Source organism: Eublepharis macularius, chromosome 8 (genome assembly GCF_028583425.1).
Source record: "Eublepharis macularius isolate TG4126 chromosome 8, MPM_Emac_v1.0, whole genome shotgun sequence".
NCBI classification, from domain to species: Eukaryota; Metazoa; Chordata; class Lepidosauria; order Squamata; family Eublepharidae; genus Eublepharis; species Eublepharis macularius.
The window spans coordinates 139,872,972-139,888,701 of record NC_072797.1 but is presented as its reverse complement, the minus strand read 5'-3'; the positions used below and the strand labels follow the sequence as shown (position 1 = coordinate 139,888,701).

The 15,730-nt window shown below is 47.1% G+C and overlaps 1 protein-coding gene across 3 annotated transcripts in view; it reads right to left on the bottom strand.

Annotated features, from left to right (window-relative positions):
• The window catches only part of TMOD1 (tropomodulin 1), a 53,379-nt gene that overhangs the window by 12,750 nt on the left and 24,899 nt on the right, over window positions 1-15,730 (bottom strand). For all 3 annotated transcript variants that reach the window (XM_054986580.1, XM_054986583.1, XM_054986582.1), the window contains exons 5-8: window positions 13,159-13,248; window positions 9,160-9,287; window positions 6,517-6,624; window positions 2,440-2,583 (exon numbers count right to left, since the gene is read on the bottom strand). In XM_054986580.1, the coding sequence (XP_054842555.1) occupies window positions 2,440-2,583; window positions 6,517-6,624; window positions 9,160-9,287; window positions 13,159-13,248 (470 nt within the window). The remainder of the gene's footprint in view (window positions 1-2,439; window positions 2,584-6,516; window positions 6,625-9,159; window positions 9,288-13,158; window positions 13,249-15,730) is intronic.

The window sequence follows — 15,730 nt, the reverse complement described above, 5'->3', positions numbered from 1 at the left end:
CGAGGGCCTCCCAACCCTGTGCTCAGCCTCCTGCGCAGCAAGAAACCCGGACACGCCGCGCGGGCGGGCACGCCTCCTGCCCTGCGTGATGACATCACAAAAGTGACGTCATCACGCAGCGTTGGGAGCACGCGCGCACGCTGCACACTCATGCAGAGACCGGGCAAGGGTTGCACCGGGCACCTGCGCCCCTAGATCCGGCTCTAGTGATTCAGACTGAGACTGGCACACAGAGAGAGGGTACTTCAGCCTCCCAGCCTGTGCTCTTTTTCCAACATGAAATGACCCCAGAGGGCGCTATTCACCTCACTGAGGTCTCCAAACGTGCAGATGCAGGTTTCCTCAGTGGAACTAACAGTGTGCCATGTCTGCGTATACCCATGCCATGTTTGCTTGTTTGCTCTGCCACTGAGGCCACAGTGTCCTGAATGTCTAATGTCTAACATGCTGTATTCTCTCAGTAGCCATGTTTTTTTTTCATATTATAACTCCTGTTCCTCCAGCCAGGATGGGCCTCCTGTTATCTCACATAACTATCCATCTCCGAGCTAGAAACGACCTTGGAGACTCCAGGCGCCTGCCTTTGTTACTTGCCCAGATGCTGGGAATTTAGTATTGTGTACTCGCTGCTTAGCCATAACTATAATGGGTTCTCACAGAACCAGTGTAACCCTGTGCGCCAAAACGTAGCTGTTGCTGGAACACGGGAAAACTCAAGTATAATACGAACCTGTTGTTTTGAACTGTCACTTCTACCAAGCTCTGTGATGGAGTTTAGACCTGAACTGTAAAATCCTGAATAAAGCCTTTTGTGTGTGAGTTCACTGGAGAGGGACTGAGGGCCAAACTACAAGTGAAGAATGACACCTGAATTGCAAGTGTATTCCACCCTGTTCACTTGTCCTCCACTTGCTCTCCACTCGATCCACTTGCCGTTCAAGTGTCATTCATCACCTGTAGCTTGGCCCTGAGGGATCTACCTGCCAGGGACTGACACTGGGCCTTCTCTAGGCCTCATCGCCCTGGGAAGACAGTCCAATGGGGTAGGCGTAAGCACCCTCTTATGTGGTGGAGTCCTGATATGAATTGGGCCCCTGTGCACGTGGAATTGAGTTTCCAGTGGGGAACTAGATCCAGGGGAGGTTAGCCATGTTAGTCTGTAGTTGCAAAATAGTAAAGAGTCCAGTAGCACCTTTAAGACTAACCAACTTTATTGTAGCATAAGTTTTCGAGAGCTGCAGCTCTCTTCGTCAGATGCAACCGTCAGGTTGCATCTGACAAAGAGAGCTGCGGCTCTCGAAAGCTTATGCTACAATAAAGTTGCATCTGATGAAGAGAGCTGTGGTTCTCAAAAGCTTATGCTACAATAAAGTTGGTTAGCCTTAAAGGTGCTACTGGACTCTTTACTACAGTGGGGAACTGATTTTCCAGCAGCACATTTGACTGCAAGTGCTTCTGGCAGAGAGAGATGGGCCCAAGGGCTTTATAATGTGCAACTAGGCACTTCTAACGAATGAGTGGAGGGAAAGCAGCAAACCAATATGCCAGGGATGGCTGGGTGCTGGAGCTACAGGAGAACTCACTGAAGCTACCTGCGTCAAGGATGTGCAAAGGTGATACTGTGGTCTAAGGAAGCCAAGCGCCAGCCCAGTTCCAGGAAGGATCCCAGTTTGAAGGCTGGCTGCAGCTGGTAACCAAAGTAAGCCAAGGGCTTTGCTGCTCTGCACTGTCTATGCTGCTCCTGCAGAAGCATGTCTGAATTCCATGCAGGAAGCGAGGAGTTGGGGCACTTTCCTCCTGGCACAGCACTTCACTCTTCAAAGAGCAGCACTGGGTGGACGAGGCCTTAAGGGGAAGACACACCCAATGTTTCCAGAGCAGCGCAGCGGATCTCAAAACACTCTTCCTGCGTTAAGTCCAAATGAATGTATCTTTTCAGGGTGGGGCTCTGAAAAACAGGTGCTGATGAACACAACATGGCTTTACGATTATCACCAAGAAATCATCTCCCAAGTCACAGTTCCTGAAAGAAAAGTGTCTGTTAGGTTTCTAATGCACAAGATAAATGACTGAATGTTCTTGTAGCACTTAGGGAAAATTCAGCGGGCCACACAAAGTAGGGTTGGAGAGGAGCAAAATGAACCGATGGTCCACCGTCGCATGTGCTGGTTTGCTCTTAGTTACAAAGCCAGTCCAGGAATGAGCTCTGAGCTTGCCTTTTGCATTACACCTCCCTTTGCTCAAAGAATTTCCTTCATTTCTTCCCTGAGTAACAGCATACGGCCAATAAGATACTCGCTTCTGTGCAAAATTCTTTCCACAAAACATTTATTTTACAGAGCGGTGGCTTTCTTTTAAACACAAGCAAGGATACTTTTTTTTGCTTTGTATTTCCCTTCTGTGCATGCAAGAAAGCCAGAATGGATTTTTTTATGTTACCTGGTTGTCAATTTTCAGCTCAATCAGTGTCTTGTTGAACTGGAGTGCTTCTATGATGGCCAGGATTCCTGATCCGGAGATGAAATTTGATTCCACGTTCAAGCTCTTCAAGGCACTGTTGACTTTTAATACTTCTGCTAGTGCCTTTCATCAGAAGAGAAGCATGAAACGAAAAGAATAGACAGAGTATCTTTATTGCTGTTCTTAATAAAATAATAGCAGTAATAATATAATAATCACTAACTGGAAAGCTCTTTTGTATTAGTTCTGTAATAGCACAGCTGGAATTGTCTTTAGTTCCTGCACCCTCCCACACCAGCCAGTCTAGTGCCTTGAGAATGCTGCTATGAACCCTGTTGTGTGTTCCCTGATAGTTTAACCATACTGCAGATGAACATGGAGGTCATATTTAGAGCCAACAGCCTTTGCCATGACCCAGACACATCTTTGGCTTAGAGCCCTGAAACTCTGTCTGTGGAGCAGTACACAACACACTCTGGTACAGAAGATACCGTTCTATCACAGGCTCTGTCAAGAGTCTCTCTACACAAGACATCTGACACGTGAAGAACACGTGTCGGGAGATGCAGTGTTAGCTGGGAAGGGTAATTTAAAAAGACAGATCTGGCGGCAGAGCAAAGGCTTTGCTAGACACTGGAGCTGTGTGAAGGGGCTGTGAAATGCCAGAAGGGAAACTTCAGCCCGTTATAACCTCTCTAGGTCCAAGCCTGGCTCTGGAAGGCAGCTCCAGCCCATTTCCATTCCTCGCTGCCCATCTGGTTGCGATCCCACACAGTTTTAGACTGGAGAGGTGAAATTGACAGAGCCTTCCAGGAGAAGATGAAATTAACAAGCCCTCTGAGGAGCAATCTCCGCTGGCTCTGTCTTTTTAGCATTGCATCTCCCTACACTTGACGAACACGCACCAAGGTGTCTCGTGTAGAGAGACTCTCAGACTACTCAAGGAAGCAGCCTAAACCCTCCATGCCGCCGATTCACCCATTGCCCCAAACTCATTCACCCTTCTTCGATATGCCAACAGGCCCACTGAGAACTCCAGGCCAGAGCATGCACTGGCTTCCAGTGCGTTTCAGGGTACAACTGAAGGTATTCAGGTTCACCAATAAATCTGTAAATGGCTTAGGACCATCTGAAAAACAACCAGTTCACATATGAGCTTGCCCATTCTTTAAGATCAGATTCGGAGGTGGTGCTCTAGATGCCCAGATCTTTGGAGACTAGATGGGTGGCAATGTAGGTGGGGCCTTTTCTGTGGTGGTTCCTTGTTTATGGAATGCCCCCCAAAGGGATAACTGGATGTCCCAACTTTACTGTCTTTCAGGTACGTGTTATTAGAGTCTTTACTATTCATCTGCGCTGGAGGTGACTGATTTTTCTTTTGCTCTGTTGCCAATTTTAATGTATCGCTGATACTGTTTTACAACGAGGTTTTATTTTGCATTATACTGTTTTCATCTTAATTGATCTTAAGATGCTTTGGAGGGTTTTTTTTTAATACAGAAGGGCTAACAACATTTCAATTATATGCTGCATAAAAACAAAAAACAAGGTTGAACTTGGGGCCTCTTGCACTCGAAGCAAGAATCATGCAACTATAATTATTCCCAGCCTGTGCACTGCAGCATGCTAGAGTGCCACAAGAAAACTGTTAGCATGCCACACGAAATTAATAATTCCCACGTAGGAGGTTGCATGTTGCATCTCTTCAAGAATCACCAATCAAGAGGTGTATTCAGAATCGTGACTCAAAAACACAGAAGGCGGGCTATGACAGTAATTTTTACACTGTCCTGCTGTAAAAAGAAAGTATTTTAGGGGTGTGAGCAGGGCTTTTTTTCAGCAGGAACATGGTGGAATGGAGTTCCGGCACCTCTTGAACATGGTCACATGGCCACTGCATGGAGGGCAATCTCAACTCCCCTCTGTCTGGAGATCAGGGGGCGGGGCCACCAGCCATGTGACTATTTTCACCAAGGGCGATTTAAACTTTAAAAAATTCCCCCCTTGTTTCAGCTGACCCGAAGTGACATCATTGTGTGGTCCTGAGTTCCACCACCTCTTTTCCCAGAAAAAAAGCCCTGGGTGTAAGAATGAAGTGTGCCTCTAATTTTAATGTAGAAAGTGTGTCTCTGTTACCACAAGAACTGGACCAATAAGCCCTGGCTAAATGCTCAGAGATGCCATCCTCCCCTCCCTCTGAGCACGGTCAGCGTCGAACCGGGCACCCTGCACACACAAAGCAGCAAGTCTGCTGCAGAGCCATCCAATTGCATGGGTTTCCAATCAATTCGTAATCACACACAGAACACACAATAGACAACTGGCTTCTCGTTTACTTTTGGGCCCACTGTAAATGTTACAAACTAGGAAATGGTTTTCCTTGTTAAGTGTAGTCAACATGCCTTGAGTTTCAACAGAGGCATATGAGGCTGGATCCTGCCAAAAATGTCTGCATGTGTGTGTGTGGGGGGGGGGAGATTTTTGCCAATTCTCCCTCCTGGGGCAGACCTTCTACACCTTCCAAAGCTATACCTGGAGATCTCCTTCCCCAGGAATAGCCCTTGAGGGGGCATTTAGGGCTGCAGTGGACGGGGCAGGCCATGCTTCTGTGGACATCCCGTCTATGAAAAATTTAGGCAGGATCGAACCCAGGAGACAGCCATCCCCTGCCAGCTCCATCAGATGCCAACTTCCACATGGATCCAACTCAAGATGCCAGTTTGCACCTTCTGATATTGCCCAGAACCGGCATTCTCAACATGACAATTCAGCTGTACAAAACACTGCAAACCTTTTATCTGAACCAACTGAACTTTGCCTGCTTGCACCCTCCGTGGGCGAGAGGTGTTAAGGGCACGCAGGCCTTCCTGTGCTCCTTTCCACTCCCCCTTCTCTGTTCAGCTCCAACCATACCAAAAGCTTAAATAGAAAGAAATAAACAGTCAAACCCCTAATGTGTTTAGACTGAAGGAAGCTGCTCCAATAACAATTGGACTTGGCTTTCAGGAGAGGGTATTTTGGACTGCTAAAGGGTCTCATTGTACTTTCAACAATTCACATGGTTCCTGTCAACTCCTGTCTCTTTTATGGCCCCGTAAGTCACCCATCCAATTACTAACCAAGGCCGACCCTGCTTAGAAGCTAAGCAGGCTCACGTGGCAGGTTGCAGAGGCAGGCAATGGCAAACTACTTCTGTTAGTCTCTTGCCATGAAAACCCCACGGGGGGGGGGGTCCCCCGCCATAAGCCTGCTATGACTTGAGGGAAGGATTTCATTTCAAGAAAGGTGGCGTGATCAGATAAGTCACACCATCCTCGCATAAAGAGGCTGGCAACGGCAGGGAGGCCATTCTCCCAACTGTTTCCTCTGATTGACAATTGTTTGCCAAGCTGGAGCTAAAAGAGTAATGCATAAAAAGTGAGTTTTGCACCTCCGGCATAAAATGCAGAGCTAGGAGATCACATACAGATATTTAAATTTTTTAAAATGCCACTCTTGTTATGGAAGATGATGTTTTGAGTCCAAAAAATTAAGTCCTCTGGCAACTTACAAGTCCCCTCAATGTGCCTAATTACCATATGAACCACTGGTAATTAAAGCGTAGCTGAAATAATGGCTCCATCAATTGGCTAACATTGACTTTAAGATGCCACTGGACTTTTGGTTTTTGAATAACAACATTTATTTCAACGTTAGTCTTTAAGGTGCCGCGGGGCTTTTGTCTTGTTTTGCTATAACAGACTGACCCAGCTTCTCTTTTGCTTTTAACATTCCATTGCAGATAAACATGAGGTGTTTATGTTTGATCACTCATTATCTAGTTCTTTAAACGAGGAAGCCAGATGCAGGGGCCGAGTCCTTGCGCAGTTACAAAGGATAAAGAGGCTGTTGAACCTTGTAAGTATCATTTCTAGTCATTTCCAGGTGGGCAAGAGAAGAATCCTTCATGCGAGAATTGCAGTTTGCCACCTCTTCCTCTGAAGGGTCATCTTTAAGGAAACAGATCCACTAAAAGCCGCCCTGAGAAGATTAGTCTGGGTAATCTATCCCACTTACATAAGCAACGGGATCATTGCTTCTGGTTCCAACGATGCTGAACTTTTTCACATAGGTGTTATTCTTCAGAGCTTCGGCATAGGCTTTTAACGTCGGAATGGGAATGTCCTTTGAAGAGAAACACAAAGGGCTGGTAGGGCTGGTGCTCTTGGATTGAGCAAGGAATACCTTCACAACCTTGTTTCTTTTCTTTTACTGTGTGGGGCCCTTGCAGAAGATAACCAGTGGTTAAGAGGGACTATTTAAGCCATCCCCTCCTGCTGATTTATCCAGGCAAAAACCGTATCTAAGGGCCAAGCTACACGTGACGAATTACACTTGAATGGCAAGCGAACAGACTCGCGTGTATTCCTCCCAGTTCACTTGCACTCCCTGTTCACTTGTACGTAGTGATCAAGTGGAGGGCAAGTGAACAGGGAGGAATACACGCGAGTCTGTTCGCTTGCCATTCAAGTGTAATGTGTCACTTCTAGCTTGGCCCTAAGAGTAGTTTCTACATGTTTGTTTCTCTCAGCCTAGCTTACTTCCAGGTTCAAAATTCAACTGAGAGGCAAATCTCCAAAAATGGCAGGTGGAGGGGGGATAAGGGGTGAACCAGCCGGGATGGGGGAGGTGGAACGCCCAACAATGTCCCTTGGAGGCATTTCCCTGACACCATTTTGCATTCAGGGCTTGAACAGAAAAGATGAAGATCACCACTGCACCTTGGTCTGTTTATACAATGCAAATTGCAAGCTGGTGCAGCCTCAATTTGTCTTCGGGCCCAGTGGGGGAAGGAAAAGGAGACGTTTTAATTATTCAGAACCAGAGCCCCTGCATGGCTATTAGCAGGGCCTTTTTTTTCTGGGGAAAGAGGTGGTGGAACTCAGTGGGTTTCCCTCGGAGAAAATGGTCACATGGCCAGTGGCCCCGCCCCCTGATCTCCAGACAGAGGGGAGTTGAGATGGCCCTCCGCGCCGCTCAGCGGCGCGGAGGTCAATCTCAACTCCCCTCTGTCTGGAGATCAGGGGGCGGGGCCACCAGCCATGTGACCATTTACAAGAGGTTCTGGAACTCTGTCCCACCACGTTCTGGCTGAAAAAAAGCCCTGGCTATTAGCATTTTTAAATGAGATGTACTTTTTTCCCTTTAAAATGCTGAAATGCTAATAGTGGAGGCGGGTGGATGGCAGTGCTGGGTTTGATTAGTAGGGATGAACGATTAAACACTCTCCCTCCCCTTGTACAGCCCTGGTACAAACTGAGGCTCCACATGTCTGCAACTTGCATTTTATAGACAGGCCAAGACACACCACCTTTGTTTCATCTTTTTGAGCTCCCATTAGGTTTCGGAACATGTTTGCTGAGATAAAACTGTAGTTCTCTCCTTTATTCCTATTATTTTCAGAGATTTTTTTAGTGACAGTCAGTAGCTTTTTTAGCATCCGCTAATCAGCACAATTCAAATTCTTCCTGCCTTAACCTACTGGGGTTTCCAAGGTGATCTACTCAATCAGATATCTTTCAAGAATGTTATAAAGGAAAAAAAACATCAAAAGTAATGTAATTATTCTATAATAAATAGCTACACAGCATTTACATTGTGGCAGAAAGCAAGGAGACGTCTAGCTAGATTTACATACTATGTGGGAGAAGCATCAAAAAATGAGATCATGACCAGTTAAAAAAAACTATTATTATTATTCATTTCATTTTTATACCACCCATAGCCAAAGCTCACTGGGTGGTTTACAACAAACATAATACAATAAATGCAATAAATAGACAAACTTAAAATTAATGTAGGATAACATAAGAACTTTGAAACAATAAAAGCAATGTAGAACAATTTACAAAAGCATCACGTTAATCAAAACAGGCCCCTGGAATGACAAAGGAGATCTTTAAAGGCTTCTGCAAAGAGGGCTGATATAACCTGGTGCCTAAAAAATGGCAGATTAGGCGCCAGGTAGGCCATAGCAGGGAGGTTGTTCCAAAGACCACTGAAAAGGCTCTCTCTTTAGTAGCAGATGGTTTGAGCTACTCCACTACCACAGAATTCTACATATTCTGCTATGTTTGTAGACCAGGAACAGTCTCTGGGCCTGATCCACAGGTAGAGTTGCCAGCCCTGCAGAGGCAAATGCCAGAAGATTTTTCAGGCAGCCTGGGTAGGGTGGAGTTTCAAGGGATGTGATGTCACATCTTCTGTGACACTGAAGGAATTTCCCAGTCTCTATTGTAAATGCCACAGAGATCACAGGAATTCCTAGAGTGACGTCACATTATCTAGCCCTACATCTAGAAGTGATATCACTTCTAGATGATGCTCTAGGAATCCCTACAATATCTATGGTCTTTACCATAGAAATTCGGGAAATTCCTAGAGCATTGCCATCAATGTTGTCCTCATCTTCCCCCCTCTAAGTCATCAGATAGCTGAAGGTAAGGGACTGGGGCCAAGGGTGGGGTTTATCTATCATGGTCAGGCAAATGGCAGGCCTATCCACCAGACATTCTCCTGCACAAGATCCAATGCAATGCTCTCACACAGCTCACATTCATTTCTGCTGGAATTCGGGAGGAGAATGGTCTAGTGAACTGTGCCTCAAATTTATTCCCCCTTTGTTATTTAATGTATACTCACCAAGAAAGGAGTCCATACCTTAATATTATTGAGATTGACTTCCTCAAGGTCCGGATCATTGTTTTTCACTCTTTCTAAGGTTTCTTCTACGTCAGTTGAATTTGGTTCATCTGGAACTGGTTTATATTGTGTAGGCTTAATTATACCTGCAAGAAAAGAGTAACACGATGCAGGTAAGAATCTGTAGTCCCCTTTCCTCTGGCCAGTCATCCTTATGGTATTGGTTGGATCCAGATTGAAGTTTCCACTAAAGGAAGGAGATGTGTAATCTCTGTCAATTTCCCCTTCCTACAACAGATTCCTTGGCCGTTTTCACGTCTTACCGGCCATGCAAAATCGTGCAAAACTCCCAGAACGACAGCGTCTTACTGGCGCAATTTCCCATCATGACTCCGATTTGTAGCGCGACAGGAAATCGCGCCAGGAAGACACCATCGTTCTGGGAGTTTTGTGCGATTTTGCGCAGCAGCTAAGACGTGTGAAGACGGCTCTGGTTGACTTCTCATGCCATTCCTGAGGGACTTCTGTTCCCCAGGAACAGCATTTCAGGGAGATCAATAAGCTGGAGAGGGACGGAAGAAAGTTCGGTTCTGCTGACCAAGTGTCTTCCATAGTGGAAAATTTCACCAGGATCCAGCCTGTAGTGAGTAAGGAAACCACCAGGGCTCCCCATACGAGCCCTGAAGTTCTTCATACCTTGCAGTCCTATATAAAAAGCAGGTTAGTTGCTGCTCAACACATGAAATACAGGTAGTTAACAGTGTAGGCAAACCCATAACACAAACACTTAAAAATTCTGCTTTTGGCAAAATGCAGAAAACTCTTTTTGGAAAACAACTCCCCCAATGCATAAGGAAAACTATTATAAATATCTTCACACTAGCATTTTAAAGAAAATTTATCGTAATAACAAATCAAATTATTGGTGATTATATTGTTTCTATCGCACTGTGTTCCAATTTTGCAACTGAGTTCAGCTGCATTATACTATTATATTGTATGTATTGTACTGTACATTGTTCTCGAATTTTGTAATCCAGTTTTATTTACTGTTGGTTGCGTTTTATATTGTTCTTACTGCATTGTTCTTCACTGTAATGTCTCAATAAGAAAGGAGGACTACAAATGAAGTTCTGGGAGAACTCCAGTCCCCATTTCAAGATTGGGAACCTACATGTCATGAGTAAAATCTTGAGGGGTTGTGTAGATCTGGATAGATCTGGCTTTACCTAAACAAATACTGCTGATGCCTCAAAGGAGAGCCAGAAAAAATCCCAGCATGAGCTAAGGAGAGAGATTTTCTAAGATCCTTCTCCATTTTTTTGTGTTGGAGTTAACAGGAATAGATGCAGATTATTTGTTAGATAACACAATCAATTAATATGCTTGAGTTGTATAATTAAGGAAACAGTTTGCATAATATGCAAACAGAGTTGCCAACTCCAACTTGGGAGATTCCTGGAGAGTTGGGTGTGGATGCTGGGGACAGCAGGGTTTGGAGAAGGGAGGGACCTCAACACGGCCTAATGCCACAGAGTCCAACCTTGAAAGTGGCTATTTTCTTCCAAGACTGATCTGCACTCTGGCTATTGGTTGTAACTCTGGGAGATCTCCAGGCCCACATGGAGGATGGCATCCTTAATACAAAGAGGGGGTTCAGAACCTGAATAAGAGTAAAGGGCTTCAGACTGGGGCGAAATGTTGCAAATAAAAGAAAACGAATGCAGGCAACCAGGGCTTTTTTTCAGCTGGAACGCGATGGAACGTAGTTCCGGAACTTCTTGAAAATGGTCACATGGCTGGTGGTCCCGCCCCCTGATCTCAAGACAGAGGGGAGTTTAAATCGCACTCCGTGCCACTGGAGCAGGGCTGGATCTATGGTGCAGGCACCTGGTGCAATCCTGCCTGGGTTTGTGCATGCGCACTCCCAGCACTGCACAATGACATCACTTTCATGACATCATCACGTAGGGCGGGAGGCATGCCACCTGCGCAGCAAGCTGGCTGCTCCAGCGCCTGGTGCGCTGCGGAGCTGGGGGTAGCGGCACGGGTGTGTGCTGGGGCGGCTGGCTGGCTTGCCGCACGCAGAGGGCCTCCTAGCCCTGCACTCAGCCGCCCGCACAGCAAGCCAGCTGCCCCAGCGCACGCCCTCGCCACCGCCGCCAGCTCTGCTGTGCTCTGTGCACTGGGGTGGCCGGCTTGCCATGCAGGCGGCTGAACGCAGAGCTAGGAGGCCCTCCACGCAGTTCGCCTGCCCCGCTGCCCTGTGCCGCCAATGCGGCAACCCGGCCGCCCCAGCGCACGGAGCACCGTGGAGCTGGCAGCGGTGGCAGCGGCAAGAGCATGCACTGCCAATGGGGCATCTGGCTTCCCACGCGGGTGGCTGAGCGCAGGGCTGGGAGGTCCTGCACGTGCGGCAAGCCAGCTGCCCCATCAGTGGGGCTGGTAAGGGCCTCCCAACCTTGCGCTCAGCCTCCTGTGCGGGAAGCTGTGGCGCGCTCCCAGGGGCTGGCAGCCGCTCCCAGCACCCCCTCTTTGGCGGCATGGGGGGCAGGCTACCCCCTCTGCCCCGGCCCTATGCTGGAGTGGCACAGAGGGCAATCTAAACTCCCCTCTGTCTGGAGATCAGGGGGCGGGGCCACCAGCCATGTGACCATTTTCGCTGAGGGTGATTTAAACTTTTAAAAACTCCCCCCTTGTCCCAGCTGACCCAAAGTGATGCCATTGATCCTTGGAGCGGGTGCGTACTTTGCTCGTGCACATGTGGTACCAGGGGCACCGCCTCCCGCCAAGAGTTGCCCCCTGTGCTGGCCACCCACTGAGTTCCACCACCTCTTTTCCTAAACTAAAAGCCCTGCAGGCAACTGAAGCTCACCAGTCTTTTGAGCTTGCTTGTCTCAGTTCTGTATGTCAAGTTTTCCTTTGGAGTATAACAGATTAGCTCAAGGTGCCAGGCTGCCCTTGACAACCAGCTGGGGGCAAGGGGAGACAGCGGGCAGTGGGAGGGTTCTTACCTTCACTTGCACTAATGCACAAGCGCTCTGGCAATGCAATGATGTCATTTCCAGTCATGATGACGCCATCACACTGAGACTGCCCTGATATCTGGGCAAAACCTCTACGGTTTTTGCCCAAATATCTAGGGTTGCCAGGGGTCCCAGGAACCAAAGCGGGAGTGCACAAATAATTACTTCTGCGTCATACCACAAAAGATGTCAATTCTGGTGTGGCCTGGGGTACTCCGGAGTGCGAGTGTGCTACATATGAAGTAATTGACCCCCCCACACAACTCCCCTCATCCCCCGTTCCCCGCTTTTGCTCCCCAGGGACCTGGCAACCCCGTTTAACTCCCATGTGTGTGCTTTGCGTGTGCGCTCCCCTGTCCCACTGAACTGGCTTCCATGCACCTGGCATTTCTTCCCTTGTGCTGGACAATGAAAATGAAATTCCCAGCACAAGGGACGAAATACCAGGTGCACCGAAGCGACTTTAGCTGGACAGGAGAGCATGCATAAGTGCTTCCCCCACCCCCTTGTGCTTTCCCCCCTCCAGCCAGGGGAGTGGGGCCAGGGGTGGCAGATTGGGGCGGGAATTCCCCTGCCCCTGGTGGGAGGTGGTTGGCAAGCCTACAAATATCAGAGTTTCACCTAGGGATGTGATGATATCACTTCCAGATATAAAGGAAATGATGTTGCTGTGTCGTCAGCAATGTCACAGCATCGCCCAGAAGAGCCTGCTGCAATCCAGTAAACCCCTCACCCCCTTTTCTCCATGAGCCATTGAGCCTGGTGGCAGCTAGCAACCCTAGATTAGATCAAACGCTGCTTGAGAGGGAATGTTTTTAAATTTTAAAAAAATTAAGAAAACTTTATAAAACATCTGTAAAAAGACAGCCCTTGTGGAAAATGTAAACAAATGATAGAAAATAAATTGCAGGAAGGGGTGGGACAAACTCAAAATACAGCCTCTTTTCAGCTCAGTTCTCTGAAATTTCAGGAGGCCTCAAACTTTACTTACTGTCTAGGCCTTCTTTGTTGACGATTGTCGTGGTTCCGAGCGCCTGATAGTATTGCTGGTTACTCATCAGGGTATGCATGCCAAGAATAGCTACAAGAGAGAGGAGGGGGAAAAAAACAAAACAAAAGCTGAGGAAGCTTTTGATACTCCCTTTCTTGGGAAAGAGAGAACCAAGCCAAGGCACACAACAGTGCGGAGAAGGCCTAAAACCCAAAGACTCAGCAATCATTTAGAGTATTTTGTTCACATTTCCGAGACAGAGATGCAAGGCGGAAGGGAGGCCTAATGAGTTGGACGGGACTCAATGCAGAGCATGTGATAAGACCTGGCCCGCTTTCCTGTTCTCAAGGAATCCACTGTGGATTTGATGGGGCAGCCTACCACTGGACACATGGAAACCTCTTGGTAAGTTTGTTGGCCTGTACCCAACGACTCAGGCCCTTCCTTCGATGGAACAGCATTTCCATTCATGGAAGAGGCAGACCGGCAATTTCCAGCAAATCTTCCCTCCTGCTCGCTTGTGCTGTTTTCGACTGCTTGACATGACACCCCCATCCCAAACAACATTCTGGGGGGTGGGTTGTAGTAGGAAAGTCCCACCACTCTGTGGAAGGTTGAATGCACGCCATTGTCTATAAGATCCTGTGGGAAATTTTTTACTTCAACTGATTGGCAACTCAGGTTTTCACACTTTTTGAAGTGGAATCCACTTGTAAACTTATTCTACCTTCTGGGATCTGCCCTTCAGGCTGCCAGTATTACAGGCTGGGAAGCTAATGGATATAGGCTACTTTCCATTGTCTGGCAAACTACTGGGAGAAAGTGGAAGCACTGGGAATGAACGGGGCTGTAGGGCAAAGGAAGGGAGAGAATGCGGCTCCCCCCTCTCTTTATCTTTTCCTGCTGCTACAAGGTGGCGGGGTGGGGTGGGGACCACATCACTCCTCTCCCAGGTTAGGAGTCTAAGAGCCAAACTACAAGTGACGCCTGACACAGGTTGGAAACTTGTCAGCTTCCCTCAAGTTTTGATGGGAAATGTAGGCATCCTGGTCTCGCAGCTTCGGTCTCCATTTAATTGAAGTTTACAGAGCAGCAGTCTATGGGAGGGAGAACATGTGGTCGGGAGGGGAGTGCAGGCATCAGGCTCTTGCCGGGTGCCCCCCTTCCCCTCAACTGGGTGTGGGGCAGGGGTTCTGTAAACTTCAATTAAATGGAGAGCCAAGCTGTAAGACCAGGATGCCTACATTTCCCATCAAAACTTGAGGTAAGCTGACAAGTGTCCAACCTGCGTCAGGCATCACTTGTAGCTTGGCTCTAAGACTTACAATGTACCTGTAAGACATCTGTGACCCAATTTTTGGTTACAACCAAGAGTTTGAGAACCACAGTTATATTCCCCTCTCCTCTTGGGTAAGACATTAGAGGGAGCTGCATGTACACGCTAGCCAGTTCGGCTACATAAAGTATGAACTGTACTCATCTTTTGACCACAGTGTGTTCGAGATGCAAGCCAGGGATGCCTGAAGAACTTGTGCTGGGGAATTTTACTTTTTAAAAATTTATGCAGACCCTGCCATGGAGAACTTCAGTCAGATCACAACACATAACAGAAGAAGCCGCAAAAAAACTCACAGGCCAGATGTTCAGCCACAGAGGAGCCAACGTTCACTTTAAATTTTGAGCATTTAGCAAGTGTATACATTAAAAAAACCCTCTTCAGCAAATTAATATTGATGGTTATCATGACATCAATCTCTAGAACTAAGGTTTGGTTTTCAACACACTGTCCTAAGGAGATCTTTTCCATATCAGCTGATCTGCTCTGGTACCTTGGTGCCTTTTGTTGAGCATTATAGAGGACTCTGAAGAACGTTTTGCTCTTAGACCATGCCAGTGGCGCACAGAAAGTGTGGGCTAAAATGTTTCTTGCACTCTCCTGCAGTTATGCATCACAAAAGGAAATGGACAGTGGTAAGTAAATTGTCTCAGGGGAAACGGAAAGACAGTGACTGGTCTTCTCCGCTATTCTGAACTTTTCAGCAAAAAACTCAAACTATACTTCCAACAATGCCCAGGCAAACATTTTAAAAACTAGTTCTAGGCATACAGAAAGATGAAGAGAGCTTAGGGAAAAAACCAGTTCTAGACAAGGTGACTTGGGTGCAAATTTCAAAGAGTTCCAGAACAGCTCTTCCCTGTGCAGCTTTTTTCATAACTCCAGAACAACAGTAGCTTGTTTACCAGCAAATGTAATGGGGTAGTGCAGAGTTTCCTGAACTTCCAGTCACTGAAGCACATTAGAACTGGAGGAATATTTCACGCCAAGGTTCACTTTTATAGGATGAGTTACAATTACCTACCCTCCAAGAAGCCTGTCCATTATTCCTGCACAAATCACTGTTCTGGATTTACCTCTTAACCGAAAGGTCCTTGTAGAAATAGAGGTGATTCGGTATGTCTGGACACTGGGGGCACTGATTTTCCCGTTATATTAGAAGCATACTGTGTATTTATGTGATGCCTTCATCTGATCTGGAAGCTTCTGACTCCTCCTCCTCATTCTGTACCCTTT